Raw genomic sequence first — 26,139 nt, forward strand, 5'->3', positions numbered from 1 at the left:
TGATGTTATCCCAGTGAGACTATATTGGATTTCTGACCTCCAAAAACATAAGATAATAAATCTGCATTTTATTAAGCCTCTTATTTGTGATAATTTGTTATGGCAGCAAAAGAAAACTATTACACAGGGCATATACACACTCCTCAGTACCACAAAGAAGATAAATGAAACGTTAATAAACACATGAAAAGTTGCTCAACATCATTAGCCTTTAAGGAAATGAGAAATGCAAATGAAAACCACAGTGAAATAGTAGTTCACAACCACTAGGATGGCGATAATAACAAAAATAGACAATTACAAGTGTTGGTGATGATGTGGAGAAACTAGAACCCTCATACATGGAAGGAAGGTAAAATGGTGCAGCTACTTTGGAACATAGTTGGCTCTTTCTTAACAAGTTAAACAAAATGTACCATAAAACCCAGCAATTCCACTTCTAGGTACACAGAATCAAGAGAAGTGAAAACATATGTCCGCACAAAAATTTGTATATGGATGTTCATAGCAATATGATTTACAATAGTCCCAAATGGAAACTACCCAAATGTCCATCACCTGATGAAAGGATGAACAAAATTTGGTTTATCTATACAGTGGAATATTATGGAGCCATAAAATGAAGGAAGTACAGCCACTTGTTACAAAATGGATGAACCTTGGAAACATTATGCTAACTGAAAGAAGCCAGTCATAAGGGACCACATATTGCATGACTTCATTTATATGACATGTCCAGAAAAGGCAAATCTATAGAGATTAGTGGTTACATGGAGTTGGGAGAAATGGAGGTTTAGGGGTGATGGTTAAAAGGTGCTGAGTTTCTTTTTGGGGTAATGAAATGTTCTAAAACTGATCATGGTGATGGATGCACAACTCTGAATATACTAAAAATATATTAAAAGACACTGAATTGTACACTTCAAATGGTTAAATTGTATGGTATGTAAATTATATTTCAATAAAACTGTTACATTTTTTTAAAAAGACTGGATTGTAGTGATGGGTACATAATTTCATAAAGTTACTAAAAACACTGAATTGTACACTTACAATGGGTAAATTTTAGGGTATGTAAGTTATACCTCAATAAAGACAAAAAAAAATAGTTTTAACTTCATTTAACCCTTTCGGAGTGATTCAGCGTCAACTTTGTGACTACTAATTATCTTGCACAAAAATTAGTCGGCATGCCTTCAGTATAAATATTGCAGGGCCCTACGGACCTAAGGAAATGGGGAGAGCTTAGACTGCCTTTCCTGAACTTTCCCAGGCTGCATGGCTTCCCTCTCTTCCCTTGTTTCTGTCACCATTCTTTAAAACACTTCTTGTCAATGGAGTGTCTCAAGTTACTGCCATTACCTCTTTAATCACTCAACTGAAGTTGATAATTCTTTAGAAGAACAGCAATAAGCAGTGCTGTCTTAATTTCTTTTGCATGTTCCACTGCAGAGTCCTAGACCAGGGGCCCCCTACCCAGGACAGCCAAGTGATGCTGCGGTCTCTCCCAAAAACTAACCAAGAATATGGTACATCCTACCACCTGCCCAACCATTCATTCTTCCATCATTCCATTGGACATACATGGGAATTACCTTTTTGGGACTGGAAATGGGCTACCTTGGACCATTTGTACTTCTTAATTTGTTTCCTCCAGTCTACCGGGGAGCAGAATAAATTGGACTCTCTTGCTATAGTGTCATTCATTTAAATAAGTTTTATAAAAGCTAGGGGTCTTGAGTGGGCAATCTGCACATCTATATGTACTGAGGAAAACTTGAGGGCTTTAGCCACTAAGTATTGTACCAGAAAATGAGGTCCCTTGATGGCAACTTGAATTAGTCAATGGCCATTATCGAGTTGTTCAGAGAACCATCAGGAACACAGGCTAACTTGCCTACCTTTCCATCTAGTGCACTGAAGCAAATCCTCCTTTGCTAGCCTCTGCCAACAATGACAAGGTCCTCTCTGAGTCTAGCTCTCTAGGAAGCAAAATCCTTCTCTGGTTAACAAAACTGCTGGATGAAAACTTCAGAAATACCAATCTGAAGTAACTTAAATAATGAAATGCTTAGGAAATTGCTTATATTTTATTACAGCTACTAAATTAAGATGGAGAAGGGCAGAGAAAGAAGAATTTCAAGGAACAAGTGCCTTTTATATTTATTTTCCCAGGGAGGATTCTGTGATCTCTTTATTAGAAACAATATGTGTCAACTATTCAACTCATAAAAAAAAGCAGCGAAACATGCCAGGAAAGGAGAAATATTTTCTGTCTCTCCCTTCCTGTGAAAACTTCAGATGAGCTCATCTGTGTTCTCTCCTTTCGATGAAAGATACACTCATCCCTCAGCCCTCATTTTCTTATTTTCCACTGAAGATGTCAGGGAGGCCTTACAGTATCTCTTTTGTAATCTTATAAAAATCAATGACAACCAAAAACATTTCCCTTATGGCTATGACCTCATCAGTAGTATACACCTGGAGAGGCCCTCATCTGCATTAGGAAATAGAGCTGAGCCTCATGGTCCAGACTGAAGCAATTTACCAGGAAACTACTGCTTTCCTTCAAAATTCTGCCTGTACTATTCAGATCTGGAAGACTTTTTAGCAAGTTGGCTGAGTGCTGAATCTGACCAACAAAAATGGGCTCTCTAATCTTTGTGCCTACCTCTGTGCACACCAGAAACTTTCCTTTGAGTAAACCCTGTTTATACCCCAACAAAAAGTAACCAGTACTTCAAACTTTAGGTATGTGACATTTTGATGGCATCCTGTACTCCCTCCTGCTACCCTCCTCTCCACTGTATGCTAGTCTCATCCACTCTCATGCCATCCTGAGAAGTAAAATGGGCACCATTAAGTAAATTCAGGTCAGAGAGGAATTTTGTGTCACTTTGTCCACAAGGCTGTGAGTTTTCTGAGCTGTCCCTGGGAGGTGGCTAGCTTCACTAGCTATTAGAGAAATACAAATCAAAACCACAATGAGATATCATCTCACAACTACTAGAAGGGCCACTATTCAACAAATAGGCAACTACAAGTATTGGAGAGGATGTGGAGCAACTGGAACACTTACTCACTGCTTGTGGGAATGTAAAATGGTACAGCCACTGTGGAGGATAGTCTGGCAGTTCCTCAAGAAGCTAAGTATAGAGTTGTCTTAAGACTCAACAATCCCACTACTCAGGATATACCTGGAAGATCTGAAACCAGGAACGTGAACAGACAACTGCACACCAATGCTCACTGTGGCATTATTCACGATTGCCAAAGATGGAAACAACCCAATTGTCCATGAACAGATGAATGGATAAACAAAATCTGGTATATATATATATATGATGGAGTATTATTCAGTAGTAAGAAGGAATGAAGTCCTGAAGCATGCGACAACATGGATGAACTTTAAGGACATTATTGAAATAAGTCACACACAAAAGGACAAATATTTTAGGATCTCACTGATATGAATTAATTATAAAATGTAAACTCACAGATATAAAGTATAGAATATAGGATACAGAATTAGGCTAAAGAATGGGGAACGGTTGCTTACTATGTACAGAATGTTTAACTAGGTTGAATGTAAATGTTTGCAGATGGATAGAGGTGACAGTAGCATGTTATTGTGAGAATAATTAACAGTGCTGAATGGTGTGTAGATGTGGTGGAAAGGGGAAGTTTAGAGTCATGCATGTCACCAGAAGGAAAGTTGGAGGTTAAAACATGGGAATATATAACACAGGGAATCTTGTGTACTATGTCTGTGATTAACTGTACAAATATAAAAAAGTCTTTTATGAACTAGAGCAGATGTTTGACACTATTATAAGGAGTTAATAATAGAGGGGTATATGTGGAAATGTACATATTGCAAATTATGGACTATAGTTAACAGTAATATTTTAATACTTTCATCAGCAGTAACAAATGTATCACACCATTACTAAAGGTCAATAATATGGGGAGACAAGAATATGGGAGGATTAGGGTTTTCTTTTTTCTTTTTATTTCTTGTCTGGAGTAATGAAAATGTTCTAAACTTGATAATGGAGCTGTATGCACAAGTATGTGGTACTGTGAATCAGTGACTGTACACTCCAGATAGTTTCCAAGTAGTGTGAAAATATCTCAAGAAAACTGCATTTCAAAAAATTTTTTAAAAAGCACATGAAAAGTCATAAGAGTCAAGGCTACTGTGTTGCAGACTGACTCTTCAAGAAGGCTATATAGCAATGTAGCTTACAAGAGGTGACAGTGTAATTGTGAAAGCCTGGTAGATCACACTCCCTTTATCTAGCATATGGATGGATGACTAGAAAAACGGGGACAAAAACTAAATGAAAAATAGGGTGGGATGGGGGGGGCGGTGATCTGGATGTTCTTTTTTACTTTTATTTTTTATTCTTTTTATTTTTTCTGGTATAAGGAAAATGTTCAAAAAATAGATTGGGGTGATGAATGCACAACTATATGATGGTACTGTGAACAGCTGATTGTACACCATGGATGACTGTATGGTATATGAATATATCTCAGTAATACTGAATTTGTAAAAAAAAAAAAAAATGTTGAAAATATGATCAACATTACTAATGTTTAGGAAAATGCAAATTAAAACTACAATGAGATACCACTGCACACCCACTAGTATGACAACTATTGAAAAAACAGAAAACTACAGGTGTTAGAGAGGTTGTGGAGAAATAGGAACACTCATTCATCGCTGGTGGTATAAAATGGTGAAGCCACCTGTGGAAGACTACAGGCAGTTCTTCAGGAAGCAAAATATAGAATTACGATATGATCTGGCATTCCCACTACTAGGTATATACCCAGAAGAATTGAAAGCTGGGACTCAAACAGATATTTGCTCCCTGATGTTCATAGCAGCATTATTCACAATTGCCAAAAGACTAAGCAACACAAGTGTCCATCAACTGATGAAAAGATAAACAAAATGTGATATATACATACACTGGAATATTATTCACCCTCAAAAAGGAATGAAGTACTGATACATGCAACAACATGAATGAACCTTGAGGACATTATGTTGACTGACAAAAAAAGGACAAATATTGTATACTTTCACTGTTATGAACTAATTATAACAAGGAAACTCAGAGAGTTGGAATCTAGAATGTTATCAAGAGATAGATTAGGGTTAGAGAATGGGGAATTGATGCTTAACTGTTACATAATTTCTACTTAGGTTGATGGTAAAGTTGTGGAAATGAATGGTGGTAATGGTAGCACATTAATATGAGTATAATCCACACCACTGAATTATAGAGGGTAATGTGGTTAAAAGGGGAAACTTTAGGATGTATATTTTACCAGACTAAAAATTAAAAGATGAAACATACAACCATACAACAGTGAACCCTACTGTAGACAGACTATAGTTAATAGTGCAATTATAACAATGTTCTTTCTTAATAAAGTTAAAAAATTTGAAAAAAAAATTGTTCTTTCATTAATTATAACAAATGTACCACACTAAAACATGGTGTCAATAATACAATAGTATACGGGGAAAAACATACCTAACATAAACTATGGATGACAGATAATAGTATGATTTTAATAACCTCTCATAAATTGTAACTGTTAAAAAAATAGAAATTATTTTTTAAAATGCTGTCATCAATTGTAACAAATGTTCCACATCAATGCAAGGTGTTTGGGGTGGAGGAGTGTTTGGAAATCCTATATTTTATGCATGATTGTTTCAAGAACCCACACCTTCTCTAATTAAAAAAAAAAAAAAGAAGAAGATGCAATTAGCATTTCCTCTACTTTGACATGCCATCAATCTAATGGAGAGTTTTCAGGGAGAAATAATAAAAGATTTTCAGAGGGACAAAGAAAACACTACACATCAATATTAAAAGTCATTTGAGTTGCAGAAAAGTTAAAATGTTAAAAAGCCCATTTCTTAAAAAGCAAAGAATTTTAGGCATATACTAACATGTTCAATTAAACATTTACAAGAATGTTCACAGCACATCTATTTGTAACAATCAAAAACTGGAAACAACTCAGAAGTTCATCTAAATTACAAAGGATAGATTGTGCTATGTTCATACAACAGAACACTATACAGCACTAAGAATGAACACATTAAAACTACACACAGGACATCATCAACATGGTGATATAAACAGCTACTGAAAACTTCTCTCCAGAGAGTCAATGAAAAGAAGGACAATTCTAAATTGTTTGAAACTCTGGAGGAGGATATAGGTTGGAGAATGACCCTACAGATGCCGAAGTGAAGAAAAAGAAGAAACATGAGGTAGGAATCTTCTGTCCCAGACCAGCTGGTCCTCTCCCCTCCCCCTCACTCAGGCTCAGTGAGGGAAAAGCACAGAATCAGCAGACGGAACCCTCCCACCAGGGACACAGATTTTAAAATCTCTCACAGCAGTGAGACATACCTCCCACTGTTTGAAGTTCCGGGGGACAGGGGAGGATGCTTCAAGGCCCAGGTCAGTGAGGGTCAAAGAGACTGAGAAAATGTGGACAGAGACTGCATTTCCAGCCCTGGGTCTGAAAACCCTTCCCCGACCCTTGAGGGAAGCAGCAGCCAGTGGCCGTTTCTTCGCCTTTGAGATGGCTGGAGAACTGGGTCAGCTGAAAGTGTCCTCTGCCACAGGTGTAGCCCCACTTCGAACCAGATTTTGACTGACAAAGTGAGGGCACAGGAATCCCTCAGTTTCAGCTCCCCTGTGTAGATGCAGCCTGTGCTTGGAGGCAAAGTAGCCTCTGAGGACGATTAAGTTATCGAACACTGCCATTTGCTGGACAGTCTGGAAAGTGCAAGGGAATAGAAACCTTTTTAAAAAGATGCTTCAGACCCTTTATTAGGACCCCAGTCCTAATAAAGGTCTTCATGCCCTGCACAGAAACCTAGCCCAGTTTTGGCTGAGAAATACGGGCAATCCAACTGTCAAAGCAGGGATCTAAAACAAACCCAGGTCTTGTTGACCAGCAGAAAATAAAGCACCACTGGAAGCCAGGAGATCTGTATTACTACAAACAGTGAACTTGCTGGGGTGCCCAGTGCCTACCTCCCATCTCTGTGGTAGGCCATAATGGATGCCTGATTTGGGGGGAAGACTGTGGGGCGAAGCCAATCTGACAACTGGCCAGCAAGAGAAAACAAAGAAATATAGAGATAAACGAAATCAACAAGAAAACCCAAGGCAAAAGAGAGAAAACAACCTCCAGAATAAACTAATCAAGAAAATCAGATGCCTAGATGGCAAAAAATCATGAACTATAGAAGGAAACACAAAGATATGGCCCAGTCAAAGGAACAAACTAACAATTCAACTGAGATTCAAGGGTTGTAACAACTAATTAAAGATGTTCAAACAAATCCTCTAGATCAGATCAACAAATTGAAAGAAAATGTGACAAAAGAGATGGAGGATATAAAGAAGACAATGGGTGACCATAAGGAAGAATTAGTAAGCTTGAAAAAAGCAAATGTCAGCACTTATGGCAATGAAAGGCACAACAGAAGAGATGAAAAACACAACGGAGACATACAACAGCAGATTTGGAGAGGCAGAAGAAAGTATTACTGAACTAGAGGACAGGAAATCTGAAATCCTACATACAAAAGAACAGATAGGTAAAAGTATGGAAAAATATGAGCAAGGGCTCAGTGAACTGAATGACACAAATTACACAAATATACATGTTATAGGTGTCCCAGAAGGAGAAGAGAAGGGAAAAGGGGCAGAAAGAATAATAGAGGAAATAATCAAGGGAAATTTCCCAGCTCTTATGAAACACATAAAATTACAGATCAAGAAGCACAGCATACCCTAAACAGAGGTGATCCAAAAAGACCTACTCCAAAACATTACTAATCAGATTTTCAAATGTCAAAAACAAAGAGAGAATACTGAAAGCAGCAAGAGAAAAGCAATCCATCACATACAAAGGAAGCTCAAAAAGACTAAGTGCAGATTCTGCCAACCAAGAATCCTACATCCGGCAAAACTGTCCTTCAAAAATGAGGGAGAGTTTAAAATATTTACAGATAAAGACACTGAAACAGTTTGTGAACAGGAGACCTCCTCTACAAGAAATACTAAAGGGAGTGCTACAGACAGATAGGAAAAAATAGGAGAGAAATTTAGAGTAGAGTGTAGAAATGAAGATACCAGGAGATAGAAAGAGGGTAAAGATCAGGCATTTGATGCTGAAGGAGTACAGAATGTTCTGAAGGACTGACTGTATAGATCCAGAAATGAATAGCACAATACTGTGTGAGGCTGCACAATATGGTAAGTACACTGAACAAAGATGACTTGAGTATGGTTGAAAGAGGAAGGTTAGAGGTGTGTACGATACCAGAAGGAAAGATAGCAGATAAAGAGTGGGACTGTATAACTTAGTGAAACCTAGAATGGCTAAAGACTGTGATTAAATGTACAAATACAAGAATGTTTTTACATGAGGGAGAACAAACGAATGTGAACTTTGCAAGGTATTAAAAAATGGGATGGTCTTGGGGAAATAATACAATCAATGCAAACTACAGTCTATAGTTAACAGTAATATTGTAATATGCCTCCACTAACTGCAACAAAGGCAATATGCCAAAGCTAAATGTCTATAAGAGGGGGATATAAGGGAGGGGAATGGGATTCTTGGCATTAGTGTTATTGTCTGGCTTTTTTATTGTATTTAATTTTAATTTTATTGTTTCTTTTGTTCTTTTTTTTCTTTTTCTTTTTTCTTTTTTGTTTTCCCTATTCCTTTCTTTGCGGAAGAAATGCAAATGTCTTCATATAGATAGTGGCGGTGAATGCATAACTATGTGATTATACAGGGAACCATTGATTGCTTACTTAGGATGGAAATATGGTATGTGAATAAAACCATCTAAAAAATAAACAGAGGGATACAAGTGCTGGAGAAAATGTGAAGAAAGGGATGTACCTAATCACCGTTGGTGGGGAAGTAGAATGGTGCAGCTAATCTAGACGGCAGTGTGGTGGTTCCACAGGAAGCTAAGCATGGGGTGGTCATATGGTCCTGCAATCCTGTTACTGGGTATATACTTGGAAAGACTGAAAAGAGGAATACTAATGGACATTTGCACAGCAGGGTTTATGGTGGCAGTACGCATGATTCACAGTGGATAGAGGTGGCCTAAGGGTACATCGACTGATGAACGGAATGGCGAACTGTGGTGTATACATACAATGGAACACTGAGCTCTACAAGGAGCAATGAAGTTGTGACGTGAATGGACATTGAGGACAGTATGTTGAGTGAAATAAACCAGAAATATAAAGAAAAGCATTATAATGCCTCACTAAAATGGACTAACTATAATGAACAATCTCTTGAGAATTGAATCTAAGATCACAGGTTATCAGGGGTAGGTTTATTGTAAAGTTTCCTATACTGTAAGCTCTTACAGCAGTTACATCTATTCCTGAACTGTAATGGCTATTTCTAAATTCTGAAATACTGAGCTCTTTTTGTATAACCTGGTCAGTCCCTGGAAGTTTGGCTATTTATGTGACACCTAAGACTCAAAGCCAGAGTCCAGCAGCTATGAATGTCAGCATTACTCCATACAGCAAATGTTAAAGGATCTTAAAAAAGAGATCAGACTTCAATTAGACATATGAATGAAATGACATGGTTAGGACTAAGGTAAATCAGACTAAAGGATAAAGGACGATATTGATGATGTTTTAAAACTTCAACTTCTGTGGGAGACCAAAGGAAGAGATGTTTATTAGGTGCAAAATTTATATTTTTTGTAACACACTATATAATTTAATTTGTATGGTCGGTTTATTTGAACACCATAATTACACGGAACTATCAACAGGCAGTGAAATCTGGTTGGTTTGTACAGGTTAGTGTGAAGCCCCAACACATCCCAGAGTAATCTGGGCAGAGAATAAAAATGTATTTGCAAAGCCCCCTTGAGGGACTGGGGGGAAATATGGAAATACTAAACTTCACCACTTGGGGAATTAATGATATTCTCACAAGCACTGGGACTACCAATTTAGAAGGCCGAGCCCTCAATCTTGGGGCTTGTCTACATGAAGTTTGTCACTGCAAATGAGAGCTAAGTCTACTTCAAATTGTGCCTAAGAGTCAGCCCCAGAGAACCTCTTTTGTTGCTCAGATGTGGCCTCTTTCTCTAAGCCAACTACACAGGTAAACTCAATGCCCTCCCCTCTACTTGGGACAAGATTCCAGGGGGTGTATACCTGGCAACATGGGACATGACTCACAGGGAAGAGCTTGGCATTGTGTAATTGTAAAAGCCTTCTTGGACCAAAAGAGGGAAGAGAAATGAAAAATAAAGTTTCAGTGGCTGAGAGATTTCAAATAGAGTTGAGAGGTCATTCTGGAGGTTATTCTTATGTATTATACAGATATCCTTTTTTAGTTTTTAATGTTTTGGAATAGCTAGAAGGAAATACCTTAAACAGCTGAACTGCAACCCAGTAACCTTTATTCTTGAAGACTGTATAACTATATAGCTTACACCATGTGACCATGTGATTGTGAAAAACTTGTGGCTCCCATTTCCTTTAACCAGTATAAAGACAGATGAGTAGAAAAATGAGGACAAAATTTAAATGAATGATAGAAAGGGACATGGGGTATGGGATGTTTTGGGTGTTCTTTTTTACTTTAATTTTTATTCCTATTCTTTTTTGTGTGTGGTAATGAAAATGTTCAAAAATTGATTGTGGTGATGAATGCACAACTATATGATGGTACTAAGAACTGATTGTACAATGCGGATGACTGTATTGTTTGTGAATATATCTCAATGAAACTGAATTTTTAAAAATAATTACACACAACAGCATGGATAGGTATAAACATCATGTTGAATAAAAGAATCTGGACACAAAAGCGTATATTCTGTACACTTCCATTCATATAAAGTTCAAAAACAGGCAAAAATAATCTTTGGTTTAAGAGGTAGGATAGTGTTTACCCTTGGGGAGAAAGGGTTGTGAATGAATGGGAGCTAAAGGGGCTTCTGAAGTACTGATAATACTGTTTCTTAAGCTGGATGCTGGTTTACATGGGGGTGTTTACTTTGTGAAAATTCATCAATCTATATCCTTATGATTTGGACATGTTTTCCTATGTTATGTTTCAATAGAATTTACGCAAGTGGGAGCAAGATGGGGAAATATAATATATACCCAAGTCAGTGTCTGTGGTTTCCAATGGTACTCATAAGATACTAACTATCTCTAACTGAAGTGCTGCATGGCAAGGTGAAGTTGTCCCCAAAGAAAGACTCACTTTCTGGAAGTCTAGAGTTCCCACAGGATGGCATTTCCCTGGTGAACTTACAATGTTCCTGGATTTGGTTCTCAGATTTTCCAAATCCAGAAATTTGATCTTGTCAATGCCTCAAAGTTGACTAGACTCAGGGAAACTGAATATTAGCTTGAGAGACCAATATGAAAACTTTAATAGGTTTAATACCAACCTATTAAATTTACAATAAGAGCTATTCAAAGTTCTGTGAAAGGAAGGACTGCCTGTTTTCTTCACTACTGTAAACTCTAATATCTAGAAGAATGCCTAGCTTGTGGCAGTGATCAAGAAATATTTACTGAATGAATATTTCCTGAGGAGGACACTCACCTTTTCCAGTGACAGGTACCTCTGAAGCCAATTTAATACCCAAAGAAGCTTGGTGATCATAGAATTAGTAAAAAAAGCTGCAGAGAATTTCATTCAAACAAAAGGCACCCTCCCCCAAAAATACACTCCTATACCACATGAAACCCTACCTCTGGAGGCCTCAGATTATTTATATCCCTCAGATTCCTCCCTCTGCCAAGTCTGCCTCAATGTGACTCATTTTTCTTCCATGCTTACTCTCTCCTTTCAGTTAGCATATATTATTTAGATAAATACCACTGATTAAGTTACTATCAAGGTAAACTTTTCTTGTTGGCTTGAAAAATTTTATACCAAACATATTTTAAGATGTCTTTGTGCACATTTAATCTGATAAATTATAATTTAGTTGTTTCCATTATATTCAAGTGTTTCAGAGTATGTATCAACTATACAAGTAGAGCAGAAAATAAATAAAAATAAAAAAGCAGCTGTCCTACAAAAGAAATGGCAAATGAGAAATGACAAAAAGAGAGAACACAGGAATCCAACTAATTGTGCAAATACTGCATATCACAAAAGAGAGATTAAATTTCTCCCCCCAAAACTCCTCTTACCTTTTGAATTTTCTCTTGTATATTACTTTGGTCATCATAGGGTTCCATTCTAGTCAAAAATTAAATAATCTAATTAGCCATAAAAAAATCACATGGTAATTTAACACAAAGAACTGATTGATCTGTAAGCCCACCCACTAACAACCATTCCAATTAAAAACAGAAATTCTACCTTAAGCAACAATAATATATTACAAAGAAAATATACTAAGAGTCAGAACTATGTTCCAGTCATATCAATATCTAGCTAAAATTTATATATTATTTTAATTGTTTCTGGGACTCTCAGGTTCCTCACCTGAAAATTCCAGGACTGAACTATATCTAAGGCAACGTTCAGCTCCAAAAGTCACTTACTTTTTAATTTGGTTTTGCAGTCCTACGCATTCTAATCTCAAATCTCGTACTTGCTTAACTGACAATCTGAAAGATAATGAGTAAAATTACATATATAATTCCATTACAACTAACTAGTATGGCCTACTTTGATCTGTCCCCCTTTTTGCACCTTTGTTCAAGGCCTCTGAGAATACTCTTCCAAATACACCCAGCAGCAACTAAAGGACTCTAGCCTCTCTCCTAAGGACCCTGCTTTAACAGTCACAGCTGTGGTCTAACACACAGGCTGCCACTGAGATGGACCAAGACTTCTGACTTCTTTCGAGTAACAACATTAGAGGTCAGTAATACTACCTTACTCTCCTATCCTTGTCTCAGATACCTAGGGGGCAAATTTAAGTGTTATCTAGGCAGTCAGGCCACATTTCAGTTTTAGGGCCACTGCAAAGGATCTTGTAGGTTTAGTAATAGATAATACAATATTTTAAAACTTATCTTACTGTAGTTATTTATAATTGTAAAAATTAGAGCCAACCTAAACAATATCTGGCACATAGTAGTCACATCCAAAAAAGCTTGTTGCATAAATGAACCTGAATATAAAATAGAATGAAATGGTTAAATAAATTATAGAATACCTACTTGATAGAATTTCTATTTAATGGAACAGCAACTCAACAGACCACTAAAAAGACATTAAAAGTAACATACTGTGTAGGGGGGCTGATAGCTAGAGGTTATGGGTTTTCTTTTTTAGGTGATGAAAATGTTCCAAAACTGGTGGTAGTTGCACATACTAAAAACCATTGAACTGTACACTTTAAATGGATGGATTGCATGGTATGTGAACTGTATCTCTATAAAGCTGTAAAAAAATAAAAAAATAAAAAAAGTAATATACTATGGCAATTTGAAAAAATGTACAGAATGAAATATCAAGAGGAAAAAGTATACAATTACAGCTAAAAAATATATTTCCATATTATAAAAAGAAAAAGGACATATGAATATTGAATTTTTTTAACTAAAGCAATATTTTCCTATTCTCTAAACTTTCATTTACAGTTTAAAGTTTAAAAATATATTATTCAGAACTTATCTGGCTTTAGATGAATAAATAGAATGCGGTATATACATAAAATGGAATCTTATTCAGCCCTAAAAAGTAATCAAGTCCTGATACATGCTACCACATGGATGAAACATGAAGATATCGTGCTGAATGAATTAAGTCAGACATAAAAGGGCAGATATTTTATGATTCCACTTAGATGAAATAACTAGAATATGCATATTCATAGAGACAGAAATTAGACTACAGGTTAAGGATTAGGGGTTGGGGGGGAAGAAAGGGTAGTTAATGCATTATGGGTAAAGGGTTTCTGTTTGGGATTATGGGAAAGTTCTGGTAATGGATAGTGGTGAGGTAGCACAACATTGTGAATGTGATTAATCCCAATGAGTTGTGTGCTTGGAAGCAGCTGAGACAGGAAAGTTTATGTTGCAAATATTCCCATAATTTAAAAAGAGAAAAGTGTCTAAAGAGACAATAACAACTAAGTGCAATACGTGATCCTAGACTGGATCTAATATGGAGGGAAAATCCTCAAAAGGACATTACTAGAACATATGAGAAACTCTGAATACAGACTCTAAGCTTCATATCACTGTTAAATTTCCTGAACTTAATAACTGTACCTAAGGTTGTTATATAATTGAATATCCTTGTTCTTAGGAAAAGTATATGGAAATACTAAGTGCTCAAGGAGCACAATGTATACAACCTACTCTCGAATGTTCAGAAAATGGATGAACGGATGGATAAGAAAGAAGAAAGGAAGGAAGGAAGGCAGAAGGGAGGGAAAGGGAGGAAGGAGAGTAAGAAGAAGAAGGAAGGAAAGAAATGGCAAATGTGACAAAAATGTTAAAAGTTGGTGGGTCTAGGTATCTGGGTGGGGGGGTCTGCTAGAGATCTCTGTATGGGTTTTGTATTAGTTTTGCAACTGTCTCGTAAGTTTGAAATTATTTCAAAATATAAAGTTTACTTAAAAAAAAAAAGTTATCGAGTTTTAAAATGAAAAGATAATAGCCAGGGTTTTGAGGTAGGCATGAATTATTTCTCACTGAAACTATACTAAGGATATTTGTTTAAAAAGAAAGGAATTTTAATTTTCTCACTATCAAAGTATTACTTACTGTGCATTTTCCTGATATTTTTGGATAATACAATCTTCTCTTTGCAAAATTTGCAAAAATCTGTTACGTGCTACATGGCATCTGGCAATGCATTTATGCAAATCAGGTGGCTTTACATTAGATGCCTCTGTGAAATGTGCAGAAGAATCTACATGGAACACAAATAAGATCATAGAAAACTTGAACTTAAAAACTAATATCAAAAATGTTGAATGTTTGTTAATTTTAAGAAATCAAATGAGCAACCTTATGAAACCAACATCTCCCTAAAAACTGGTAAGCCACACACATGCACAAAGATACAACTGTTAAAAGCAAAGAAGACTAAAAAAGGATATTTGAAGTTGTTTTTACATAATTAAAAACTTTTAGAATCTATTTCTCCCAAATAAACAGTCCATTCATAATTTGATATATACATGAACAAATAAATGGCTATATATGAGCAACTATTCTTTTTCACAAAATCTTTTAACAACAAAGGAAAAAGGCAATTAAAAGAGATGAGGTGAGAGCAAATCATCTCCATTGCTGCCATCAACTTACTTTTCCTTCTAGTAAGGCTAACAGGGCAAGACAGCCAAATAAAAACATTCTCCATTTCTCAAGAAATTCTTATGTCACTCATGATCAAAGCAGATCTGAAAACAAGCCACCCAGACATTTCAGAGTCCAAGCTTTTTCTTGTCATATATGTAAAAAATCCTAGTTTAACATGGCTCAGTACAACGAAGATATGGATATGCTGGAAATCAGGGACCCTGGAATGCACTTAACTACTAATTCATGTCCTACCATTACTCCAACGAAACCACCATAATTTCTAAATATTTAATAGGCAATGAGTTCATTGAATTTTGAAGTTATGTAGAGACTCACTATGTTGACTGGTATTACTTTAAATCAGAAATAAGATAATCCATGCTTAGAAGCCTTGTTTTTAGTACGTGACACACAATAAACCCTTGTAAAATCAAAACGCACACATTTCATATAAAATTAGTTTGGGTTACACATAATATGGGCAGATTACTATAGAAAGACTGGCAAAATGCCTATGTTATATTAAATTAAAAATACATAAATGTTTATAAAGCAGGATCACATACATGTTAAAAAGAAAAAAAATGCATGAAAGACAAACTAGGAAAAAAAAAAAGGTTTACAAGTCAATCACAGAGAAGGGATAATAAGTAAGAGCTCTTACAAATGAAAAACTACAAATAACCTGAGAGAAAAATGAAAAAAGGATATGAACACAGAGTACCAAGAAAGTACAAACTGCTCTTAAACATATGGAACAATTTTCAACCTCACTCATAATAAGACAAATACAAATTAAAACCCTGAGATTCCAGTTTTAACCCATCAGACTGAAATGATAAAAGCGTCTGATCACACCCTATATTGGTGAACATTTGGGAAAACAGGCACTCCATACAATGGTGGTAGAAATATAAATTGTCCATCCTCTAGGGAAAATAATCTGGTAATATGATCAAACAATTCATCTTTCAGGAATTATTCATACACACTCACACACACACACACACACATACACACAAACACATTTGAACATACACAAATTGAAAAGACTGGGGAAAAAAGCCAAACATCTATCAGCAGAAGACTGAGTAAATAAATTATGGTACATCCATTCAATGTAATATTATACAGCTGTAAAGAGAGAAAATAAGAATAAGGAAGCGCTCTATGAACTGATATAGGATAATCTCTAAGCTTTACAGTTAAGTGAAAACAGCAAGCTGCAAAACTGTACATGTTACCATTTATGGTTTAAAAAAAAGAAAATATACACATATTTGCTTATATCATTTATTACACTGATTGCCCCTAGAAAGGGAAACTAGGTAGTTAGGGAATAGAGGTGGAAGGAAGACTTTTCACCTTTTGATTTTTGAGCCATGAGAACGTACTATCTAAAATAAATAAAATGGGTAGTTATAACATATGCCCTAAAAACCAAAATGTCAGCAATAGTTATCTCTGGGAACTGAAAGATGGATGGAGTTTATTACTTCAAAATTTCTGTATTTTTCAAGTCTTAAAGCATAAACCAATTACAGAGCAGGATACTTAATACGCTACAAATAGCATTCTTTTAAGTATTAGTTTGAGAAATCCAATTTTTGTTTCTATGAATTAGCAAAGAAGATCAAATCCCCTTAAAATGAAATTTTCAACATAAAAATTTCAACATATTGCCAGTAATCAAAGTAAATCTCACACTGAACACAACATTCAAGACAATGTATTAGAGCAGGAGTCAGCAAACTATGACCTGCAGGCCAAATACAGACCACTGCTTATTTTGTGACGTCAGCAAACTAAGACAGGTTTTTATATCTTTAAAGGGTTGCATAAAACAAAACAAAACAAAACAAAACAAAAAAACAAAGAGGAATATGCATGTACCAGAGACCCTGTGTGGTCCACAAAGCCTAAAATATTTACCATCTTTTTGCAGAAAAAGTTTCTTGACCCCTATATTAGAACATAATAAAATAATCTGGCTAGTTACTTATTACTTATATTCAAATTACAGTTCCAGTAGAATATTAAGTATTTGCTTTTTGAAGTAAATTAATATTTTTAACTCATCTTTGCTCTATTAAAATTCCTTGATAGTTTACAAACTGTAGATAATAAAAATTGAAGAATCAAAACAAAAAATTCTTACTATAAGCTTAACTTACTTTTAGAGTTGGCCTTAATATATTTTATTGCCACAAATTTTGCAAAATGATACATCAGATGAATGAACTTAGGACCACCAGGAGAAAGAAATAGTGAACCAACAACTTGAGGAAAGCTACTTCCACATTCAGCCTATGGAAAAAAGAAATAAGATGATTTGAAGACCTTCTCAACAATATCCCCTTATATTTACATCATACTGTTTTGAGGCAATTAAACAGATGTAGATAAGGGTTAAACTAATTTTAAAATAATTTTTAAATGATATACTGAACTAAGTCCACTGCAACAGAAACTGTAGGTACCCATCCTAATTCCCTTAGCACTGACCATCCCTTGCACACCAACCCAAAAGCTTCCAACTCTAAGCACCCGTGACTCTACCTGAAGGCCCTCTCTGGCTCACTGGAATCCCTTTCAGCCTTTCTCCACAAGGCAGACATAAAGTGTCAAGGAGTTAGCAGCCCACAGACCAAGGCCTGATGTGAAAGGTGAGTAAATATCCCAGCTTCCTCTTCCCTAAGAGAGAAATAACTAACTCTAAGGAGTGTTTTATGGTCTTCCAGCATTCTCCAGCAGGATTGATCCCCAGTTGCTGAGAGCAGTTTCCTGCTCAAAAACACACTGTATTGGCTTCCTTCCTGTCTCATTTCCTCACTCCTCTACCTCTGCTTCCTAGGATCATCTTCCAAATAAACTAAAACTCACATCCTTGTCTCAGGGTCTGCTTCTAGGAGAACCCAACCCAAGATAATCATCTATCCACATTCTATTTTCCTACCAGAAGCAGGAGACAAATCTAGCAAGATCACCATATTAACAGACTTCTCTAAGTTAATGGCTATCCTAAAGGCACAGATGCATACAGCAAAACTGGTAAGATAAATCCCCTCTCTTCCTCAATTTTTTCAGAAATTAGTAAGCCTGGTCTCTAGTTTAATCCTTATTTTTTTCGAATGTAACAGAATAACATTTTGCATCATACAATTCTAAATGTTTTAACATATAAAAAAAGATTTAACCCATTACTTGGCCCACAATACATGATCAATAAATGTCAGTTGCCTTCCTTCTGGAGCAGTTGTTGAAAGAGCAGCAACTTGCAACCATCAAGGAACACAGCCTGAGAAAAAGAATAATAAGCTGAAGATGGCAGAGAGGAAAGATGAGAAGAATCTGGGTCCTCAATGCCATGGTTGAGCCCAGTGTTAACTAATCCTTTAGCCATCTTACTTTTGCATGAATTATTGTGTACAATAATAAAGGTCCTTATTATTTCAACAAAAAAACAAACAAACAGAAAAAGAATCTGAGCCAAACATTTTCCTTATTTTGTTTGATACAGCTTCAAAGAAAACACCCAGCATAGCAAATTACTGTTGAGGCTTCGAAGACCTAGTATAACACTTACACATATGTTTGAATCTAACTCATCTTTGTATACCCAGCATCTAACAAAATGCCAGGCATACCATATTTAACATGTGTTTATTGGTTTCAATAACCCAGAATAAATGAAAACTGAATTTTGCCCCAGTGAAATTCTAACTTAATCTATTTTTAAACCTACATAAAGAGGTGTTCATGTGGTCCTATAGCATATATAGATCTACAGTACATCCAAAATTATTAAAAATTATAGTCTTTCAAAATGCTTAACAATTTTGTGGAAATAAATGAAAAGGCAGCAGGTTCAAGAACATTCAGCAAGTAAGCACAGAGCCCCAACATACTCTATAAGTACAAAGATAGAAAAAAAAGTATACTTAATGAAGACTGCAAAGGTTTCTAAAAGTGAATAAGTGATAAAGAAAGTAGATCAATCTAAAGCTCTACAACACAGGGGTTATAATTCAGCTTAACATTTCCAGGTATTCCATAACTCTAGCATAAAGGACCAATCAGGATTATTCTACCCCAAGCATTAACTTTTGAATTTTTCTAAACTCTAGGAGGACTTAGTCACAAAAAAATAATTCTACCAATAAAGTCACAATTATTGACATTATTTGGGGAAGTAAGCTAAAATAGTCTATGATAGAAAAGTTTTCTTTAAACAAAAAACATTTAATATAAACTCCCAGGATCTCTAAAACCTATTTCCAGTGCACTTAGTCAGCAAAGCTGGTTTCTTAGAAATTTACAGAATCCCAACCAAAGCCTATCCAAAAGTACTATTCCAAATAATATTAACTTGCTTACACCATTAGCATTAAAAAGGCTTCACCTCTATGAATGCACAACTGTATGATGGTGCTGTGAATAACTGATTGTATAATGTGGATGACTATAGGGTACATGACTATATCTCAATTAAACTGTATTAAAAAAAAGTAAATGAACAGTGGGGTGAGGAGGGGAATAGGATGTTTTGGATGTTCTTTTTCATTTTTATTTTTATTTTATTTTTTGGAATAATGAAAATGTTCAAAGTTTGTGGTGATGAAAGCACAACTATATGACTATACTGTGAACAACTGATTGTACACTTTGAATGACTGTATGTTATGTGATTATATCTCAATAAACTTTGCATTTTAAAAAAAAGACTTCGCATCTAAAAAATCAATGAATTAATGTAGTTTTTAACTGCTTAAAATCTGCATCTTTCAGAAAGAAAATACTTACAGAAATCTTTTTTAACCATTCATAGCAATGTTTCCGAAATTCAGTATCACTTTTTTGGTCAAATGGAGGCCAACAAAATCTTAAAAACAAAAACAGGAGCATTACAATTATGAACAAACTCAGCAAAATTAAACACCAAACTTATTTCCTAAACTAGTAACATTACTTCTAAATGGATCAAGGCTAACATTCTTAGATTTCAGCTAAAAAGAAACATTAACCTCTGAGAAATTGGTTTTTATTTTCTTTATAAACATCTATAGAGTTTTCAGTTTAGTACAAATATTAATAAATACGAATATTAAATGAAGGAAAGAATAGCTATTTAAATGACTGAAAACCAGCTAAAAAGGACAACATGCACAATGGATCCAAAGAACTAATGCGTAAAGAAGGTATAAATAAATTAGTATATTAAGCCTAAAAAAAAAATCTTGCAATAGAGAAACATCAATGGTTACATATGAGGATCACTGGGGAAGGAACGGCATGAGATTAGATCTCCAAGAGATGACCCATATCATAGTCAGTGGTTGCTACTGTTTTGTAGCTACACAAGATAGAAAAATATGAAACGATAAGTTTTGCTTCAGTTTTAGTCAAACCAACATGTTACAATTCACCTAATTACTTTCAGCTGATGAGTTTTGTCAAAAATTTTTTTCTAAGGCATAATAATTTAAGGCTTTTTTACTTATATAATATATAATACATTATATATGCACAGAAAAAATTAAATATGCATAGAAAAAGACTGAAAGGCTGGTATATCAACATTGATACTCTGGTGGGTTTTAGAATGATTTTCACTTCCTTCTTTACATTTTTCTGTATTTTCTGAATTGTCTAAAATGAGCAGTATTATGTTTATAATCAGGAAAAAAAATCAGAAAAGCTACTTTAATACAGGCAGAGGACATCCTATACCTCATTGATAGAAATTTCCAAAAAATGTTTCAAATGTACCTGCTCTCCTACACACTTATAACTTTAAATGAAGGCAAAATATTAGAAATAAATGATCAAAAATGAAAATAATGCCCTAAAGGATGGATTTGCTTGTGGCTTTTCCATGTAAGAGGCTGATGACACAATATAAATAACAAAACAAATTTGAACACTTTTTCAGAAAGAAGAAACAAGTCACAAGCAAAATAACTTGCAACTAAGATTAGTAGGCGCTCATATTTTTATTTGCTTCTTAAACTATTTAATACTCAACAGTATGCAACAACAGGTTAAACTTAATAGGAATGATTTTTGCCCACAGCAAATATGTATATATATCACTGACAAAACTAATGAGGATTTACAGAGAACTGGAAAATGAAAAAGCATTAAACAACTAGACTTACAAAAAAAGGAGTAAGTACTTAGCAAAAAGTAGGGCAAAATTGAGTGTACCAGTTAATTGCTTTGCCTTATAACTAAGACCATGCAAAATGTTAGGAATTAATTCTGTAAAACAAAACCTAGCTTATCTAAGAAATATACAATGATTTTAAGCTAAGTAACAAAGAAAAATTACTCAGTTTATAAAGATCAAGCACCAAATTTATCAGACTCAAACCTGAGTTTTGTGACATTTACTCAAAAGAATAGTCAAAGGTCAAATTTGAAATTCTGGCTTAAATTGAGACATAAACTATTTTCAAATTTGAGGACTATTTAAGAAAAGAAAATGAAGTAACTTTTCCTTACTTGAAAACTTCTTTGGTGAGAGACTGATCCAGAGTTTGAAACAAAAAATAAGAAACTATGTGAAAGGCATCACGGTTCAGCTTGTCAAACATATTCCTAGTAGTTTAAGAAAACAGAAGTAGGGAAAAGGTAAATCGTTAATAAAACTAAGCATCATCAAAAGTTGTGTGAGTTTTACACAAATTAATATTTTGCATTCTCAAGACATCAAGTTAAATTAATTCCTCATTCATGTACATCTTATAATCAAAGAAAAACATAAACAAGCTTCTATTTTGATTCCTAGAAAATAGATTAAATAGAAGAAAAATGGTAGAACTTACTTTATTACAATGAAAACATTCTACAGAAAGGGAATGAAAGCCTAATTAAACAGAGAGAGAACCATGGCCTATAATATGATGACAATTACACCAATCAATATATATTGAATAAACACAATAAAAATAGATAACATTTACTGAAAGTGTACTATCTGTGAGACATTATTTTAAGCCTTCACAGGTAGTAACTCATCTAATCTTCAGGACAATCAAATGAGGCTAAGTGCTGTGTTAAATGCTTTAACATAGTTTATTTCTGTCCTAATGACACTAGAAAGTAGTTCTATGATCCTCATTTTACACATGAGGAAACTGAAATTTACAAAGGTTTGATAATTTACCCAAAAATCACATAACCAGGAAGTAGAAAAACAGTAACTTGAAATAGATCATCTGACCCCAGAGTCCAAGTCTTTACCACTAAATTTTATTCCCAGATTATTCTCACAGTTTAATTCTACCAAATCCCTTGGAGTTTTATTGTCCCAATTTCCCTAACTAATCAAGATAAAACCTAAAACAATGTTGAAGAAAAAACAAAACCTGAAGACTATAAAAATTGTTATGCAGCTATCAAGGAATCAAGAATTAACATGAAAGGCAAAGCATCAAATTTGATTCCAAGGAATTAGGGATCAAATCAAGAAATAGTGTTCGTGACTTAGCATTATTGATGCCTTGGCTTGTGTTCCCATGCCTATTCACATGTCAAACTACCATGCTGTCCTCAGACTGTCTCTGTTCCTCAAAGAACACAAATAAAAGTCTATCCATTTTACCTCTTCTTAAACCTATTCCTTTCTCTTTGGCATTTATTATAACTTGTAGAAAGATATGTATTGGTTTCTTCACCCACTAAATTGAAATTCTATAAAGGAAAAATTCATGTCTATTCTGTTCACCACTGTATACCCAGGTCCAATACTGTGTTCAATAAACATTTGTTGAATTAACAAATGAATAAAATCACCTCTTCTTTCCATTACCACTGCCACCTTAGTTCAGGCCTAGGTAACTGCAAAGCCCTACTTCTCCCTCTAATTCATTCTTGGTAATGCAACCAGAATGATTTTTCCAAAATGCATATCTTTCAGATAAATACCTTGGAGTGGTATTGCTGGGTCAAATGTTAAGTTTATGTTTAACCTTATAAGAAAAACAGTTACCTGACTACATGCATTCATCCAAACTCATAGAACAATACACCAAAAAGAATTAATTTTACCAAAAGTCAATAAAAAATAAAAATAATTTTTTTAAAGTGCTTAAAACACTTTAAAGGGAACATCTCTTCCAACATGGTGGACCTCTTGTCTAAAGACAAAGGAGGGCAAAATCAATGACAGTGTTGAAAAACTGCCATCACTAGCCCAGAATTTGATACATTTTAACAAATTCTTAAAGGCAGAAAACAGACTACAGTTGTTTTGATGGATAAATCAGAGCAAAGAAAACTAAGATTTCCAAAACACTGGGGAGAAGGATAAAGTGACAGTGGGAACCTTTCTCAGGAGAACCTTGGAAAAGCTTCAAGCTTGAAGTCTGCCAGCTCAGAGGAAATGAGGCTGTGCTGAGGAGTTTCAAATCATGAGCTAAATGGAGTATATATTAATACATAATTAACTCAATAAAGGCTACCCACTGGCTGTTAAGTTTTAGAACAGTCTTCTAGACAAAGCACTTTTTTATGAAATAGTAGTACCTTTTAAACAAATAGTTACAAAACAAAATTTACTTACAGTTCTAAACTTTGACAGTAAAAAAAGCTATAATTCTGCAAAATGTCAAGAAGAGATGGAAGGCAGAAGAGAGGTAGGGAAGTGTACATAAGCTAATTTAATTATCCTATAAATAACTATCTTCATTGTGAAATTACATAGTGGGGAATCAAGAGATACTTTCGATTAACAGATCAAGTAATAAAGGTCTAAGCACATTATTAAAACACAGCCATCAGAACTAAAAATAACAATTTACAAAAATAAAAAATCAGAGAATAGGAGATGGCTTATGCATCCCAAATTTCTCTTAGCCTATAATGGGGATGATAACACTGCCTAAAATTGATGTTATGACACAAATATAAACAAAGCCTTTAGATTTATGATCATAACCGTAATAGAAGAGGCACTTTAATAGCCTTTTCAACTGTTTTTTTTGTTAACTGTGGCACGTCTCAAGTTCTTTGATTCAAAAAGCAAAAACGTTAAACTAAGGCAACAATTACTTTCAAAGCCTCCCTTGAATCTTACAAACGTTTGCAAATATTGTTCCCACGTCCTTCCCCTAGCAACTCGCCACCCTTTCCTCTACCTCAGAGACCACCCATCTCCGCCACCAAGGTGGGGTTATTTACTGCCCCAGTTTTGCCCCCACTACAGACTCTACCCCCAACAAAACACTCTCGCACTGTTCCATAATCGGTACTTATGTCTCTACCTCCAGGGTGGCAGCTCTCAGGACAGGGGCTTTGTAGACAGTGCCTGGCACACAGTAACTGCTCAATCACTTCTGATTAATCGACCGACCGTGTTGGCCAAAGAAAGGGTCCACCCGGGGTCTCCCGGCACAGGCTCCCCCGCCCCGCGAGCCCCGGCCCCCTTACACTCCGAGGTGCGTGTGCGATACGATCTTTCCGCAGGCGACGGTCGCCGGGCCAGGTTCAAAGCCGAGTGCTTGCAGATACATCCAGAGATGCTGCTTCTCGAAAGAGGGAACCCCGGCCGAGCTCATCCTCGCGGTAGGCAGTGATGGAAAGAAAGAAAGGACAGGCCCAGGGACTTTAAGGGCCCTCAGTTTCCTCCCTACAGAGAGGCTGAGGTCGCGGCGGCCCTTCCATTGCCACTGCTTCCTTCCCATCGGCCCGGAACCATTTTGCCTCAAACTGCCTGAAAGTCTCCGGGAAGTGAGGACTCTAACGGCAGCGCCGCCACAGCTGCCCAAAAGGAGCCAGTACCAACCAAGACTCCCGCGCTTCCGACAGAGCGGTGTGCGTCCGCGCCACGGACTTCCCGGGGAGGAGGGGTTTCTCAGCGGACTATATCTCCCGCCGTGCCATGCGCCCTTCTCTTCCTCCTGTGCCTCTTGGCCTGGAGCGAAACTACAAGACCCACAGCGCATTGCGGGCCAGCGAGCTTTTGGGCGCTTGCCCAATCGCAAGCAGCGTCTTGCAGTTACCCTTCGATAAACAATGTGTGGTATGTAAGTAAAATGGTCTATTATCCAGCCATAAAAAAGAGATCAGGTTCTATTACATGCCACTACGTGGATGAACCTTGAGGACATAATGTTGACTGAAATAAGCCAGACACGACATGACAAATACTGCATGATTCCATTTATACAAAATAGCTGGAATACACAAGTTAGTAGAACAGAAAGTAGATTAGAGATTATCAGGGGCCAGGGGAAAGGGGATGGAGAGTTATTTTTTAATGAGTACAGAGTATCTGCTTAGGATGCTGGAAGAGTTTTGGAAATGGATGGTTGGTGATGGTAACACAACATTGTAAATGTAATTAATGCCACTGAATTGTACATGTAAAAATGTTTAAAATGACACAGTTTTTAATATATATGATACCATAGTAAAAATTTTTAAAAGCTAAAAAATTTAAAACTTAAGTTCAGTGTGAGATACTGGATTGGATCATGGAACAGAAAAAAAACAGTGGAAAAATACAAATAAAAACTGTAGATTGGTTAAAAAAAAAAAAAAGATAATGTGGTAGAAAGTGGCCGGAAGGGGAAGGAATGGCTACTTTTGATAGGGCTGTCTGGGAAAGCGTATTGACTTTTGAGTTGAGACCTCAATAATGAGAAGGACCCAGCTATGTGAAGAATCTCTGTGGGAAGAAAGTTGCAGAAAAATATGAGAATGAGCTTGACGTATTTATTCAAAAAACAGAGAAAAGGCCATATGGCTGGAGAATAAAGAAGACTATAGTCTGAGATGAAGTCACAGA

General features: G+C 35.7%; 1 protein-coding gene across 2 annotated transcripts in view; it reads right to left on the reverse strand.

The window, feature by feature from the left end:
- HAUS6 (HAUS augmin like complex subunit 6) overlaps positions 1-25,198 on the reverse strand; it is a 69,329-nt gene extending 44,131 nt beyond the window's left edge. Inside the window, exons 1-7 of one of the 2 annotated variants that reach the window (XM_037797236.1) lie at positions 24,780-25,198; positions 21,852-21,947; positions 20,151-20,229; positions 17,522-17,654; positions 14,805-14,952; positions 12,627-12,692; positions 12,270-12,318 (exon numbers count right to left, since the gene is read on the reverse strand). In XM_037797236.1, the coding sequence (XP_037653164.1) occupies positions 12,270-12,318; positions 12,627-12,692; positions 14,805-14,952; positions 17,522-17,654; positions 20,151-20,229; positions 21,852-21,947; positions 24,780-25,033 (825 nt within the window). In that variant the 5' untranslated portion in view covers positions 25,034-25,198. Of the gene's footprint in view, positions 1-12,269; positions 12,319-12,626; positions 12,693-14,804; positions 14,953-17,521; positions 17,655-18,587; positions 18,612-20,150; positions 20,230-21,851; positions 21,948-24,779 lie in introns of those variants that run through there. The other variant, XM_037797237.1, reaches the window with a different exon arrangement.
- Positions 25,199-26,139: the final 941 nt, after the last annotated feature.

Source organism: Choloepus didactylus, chromosome 10 (assembly GCF_015220235.1).
Source record: "Choloepus didactylus isolate mChoDid1 chromosome 10, mChoDid1.pri, whole genome shotgun sequence".
NCBI lineage: Eukaryota > Metazoa > Chordata > Mammalia > Pilosa > Megalonychidae > Choloepus > Choloepus didactylus.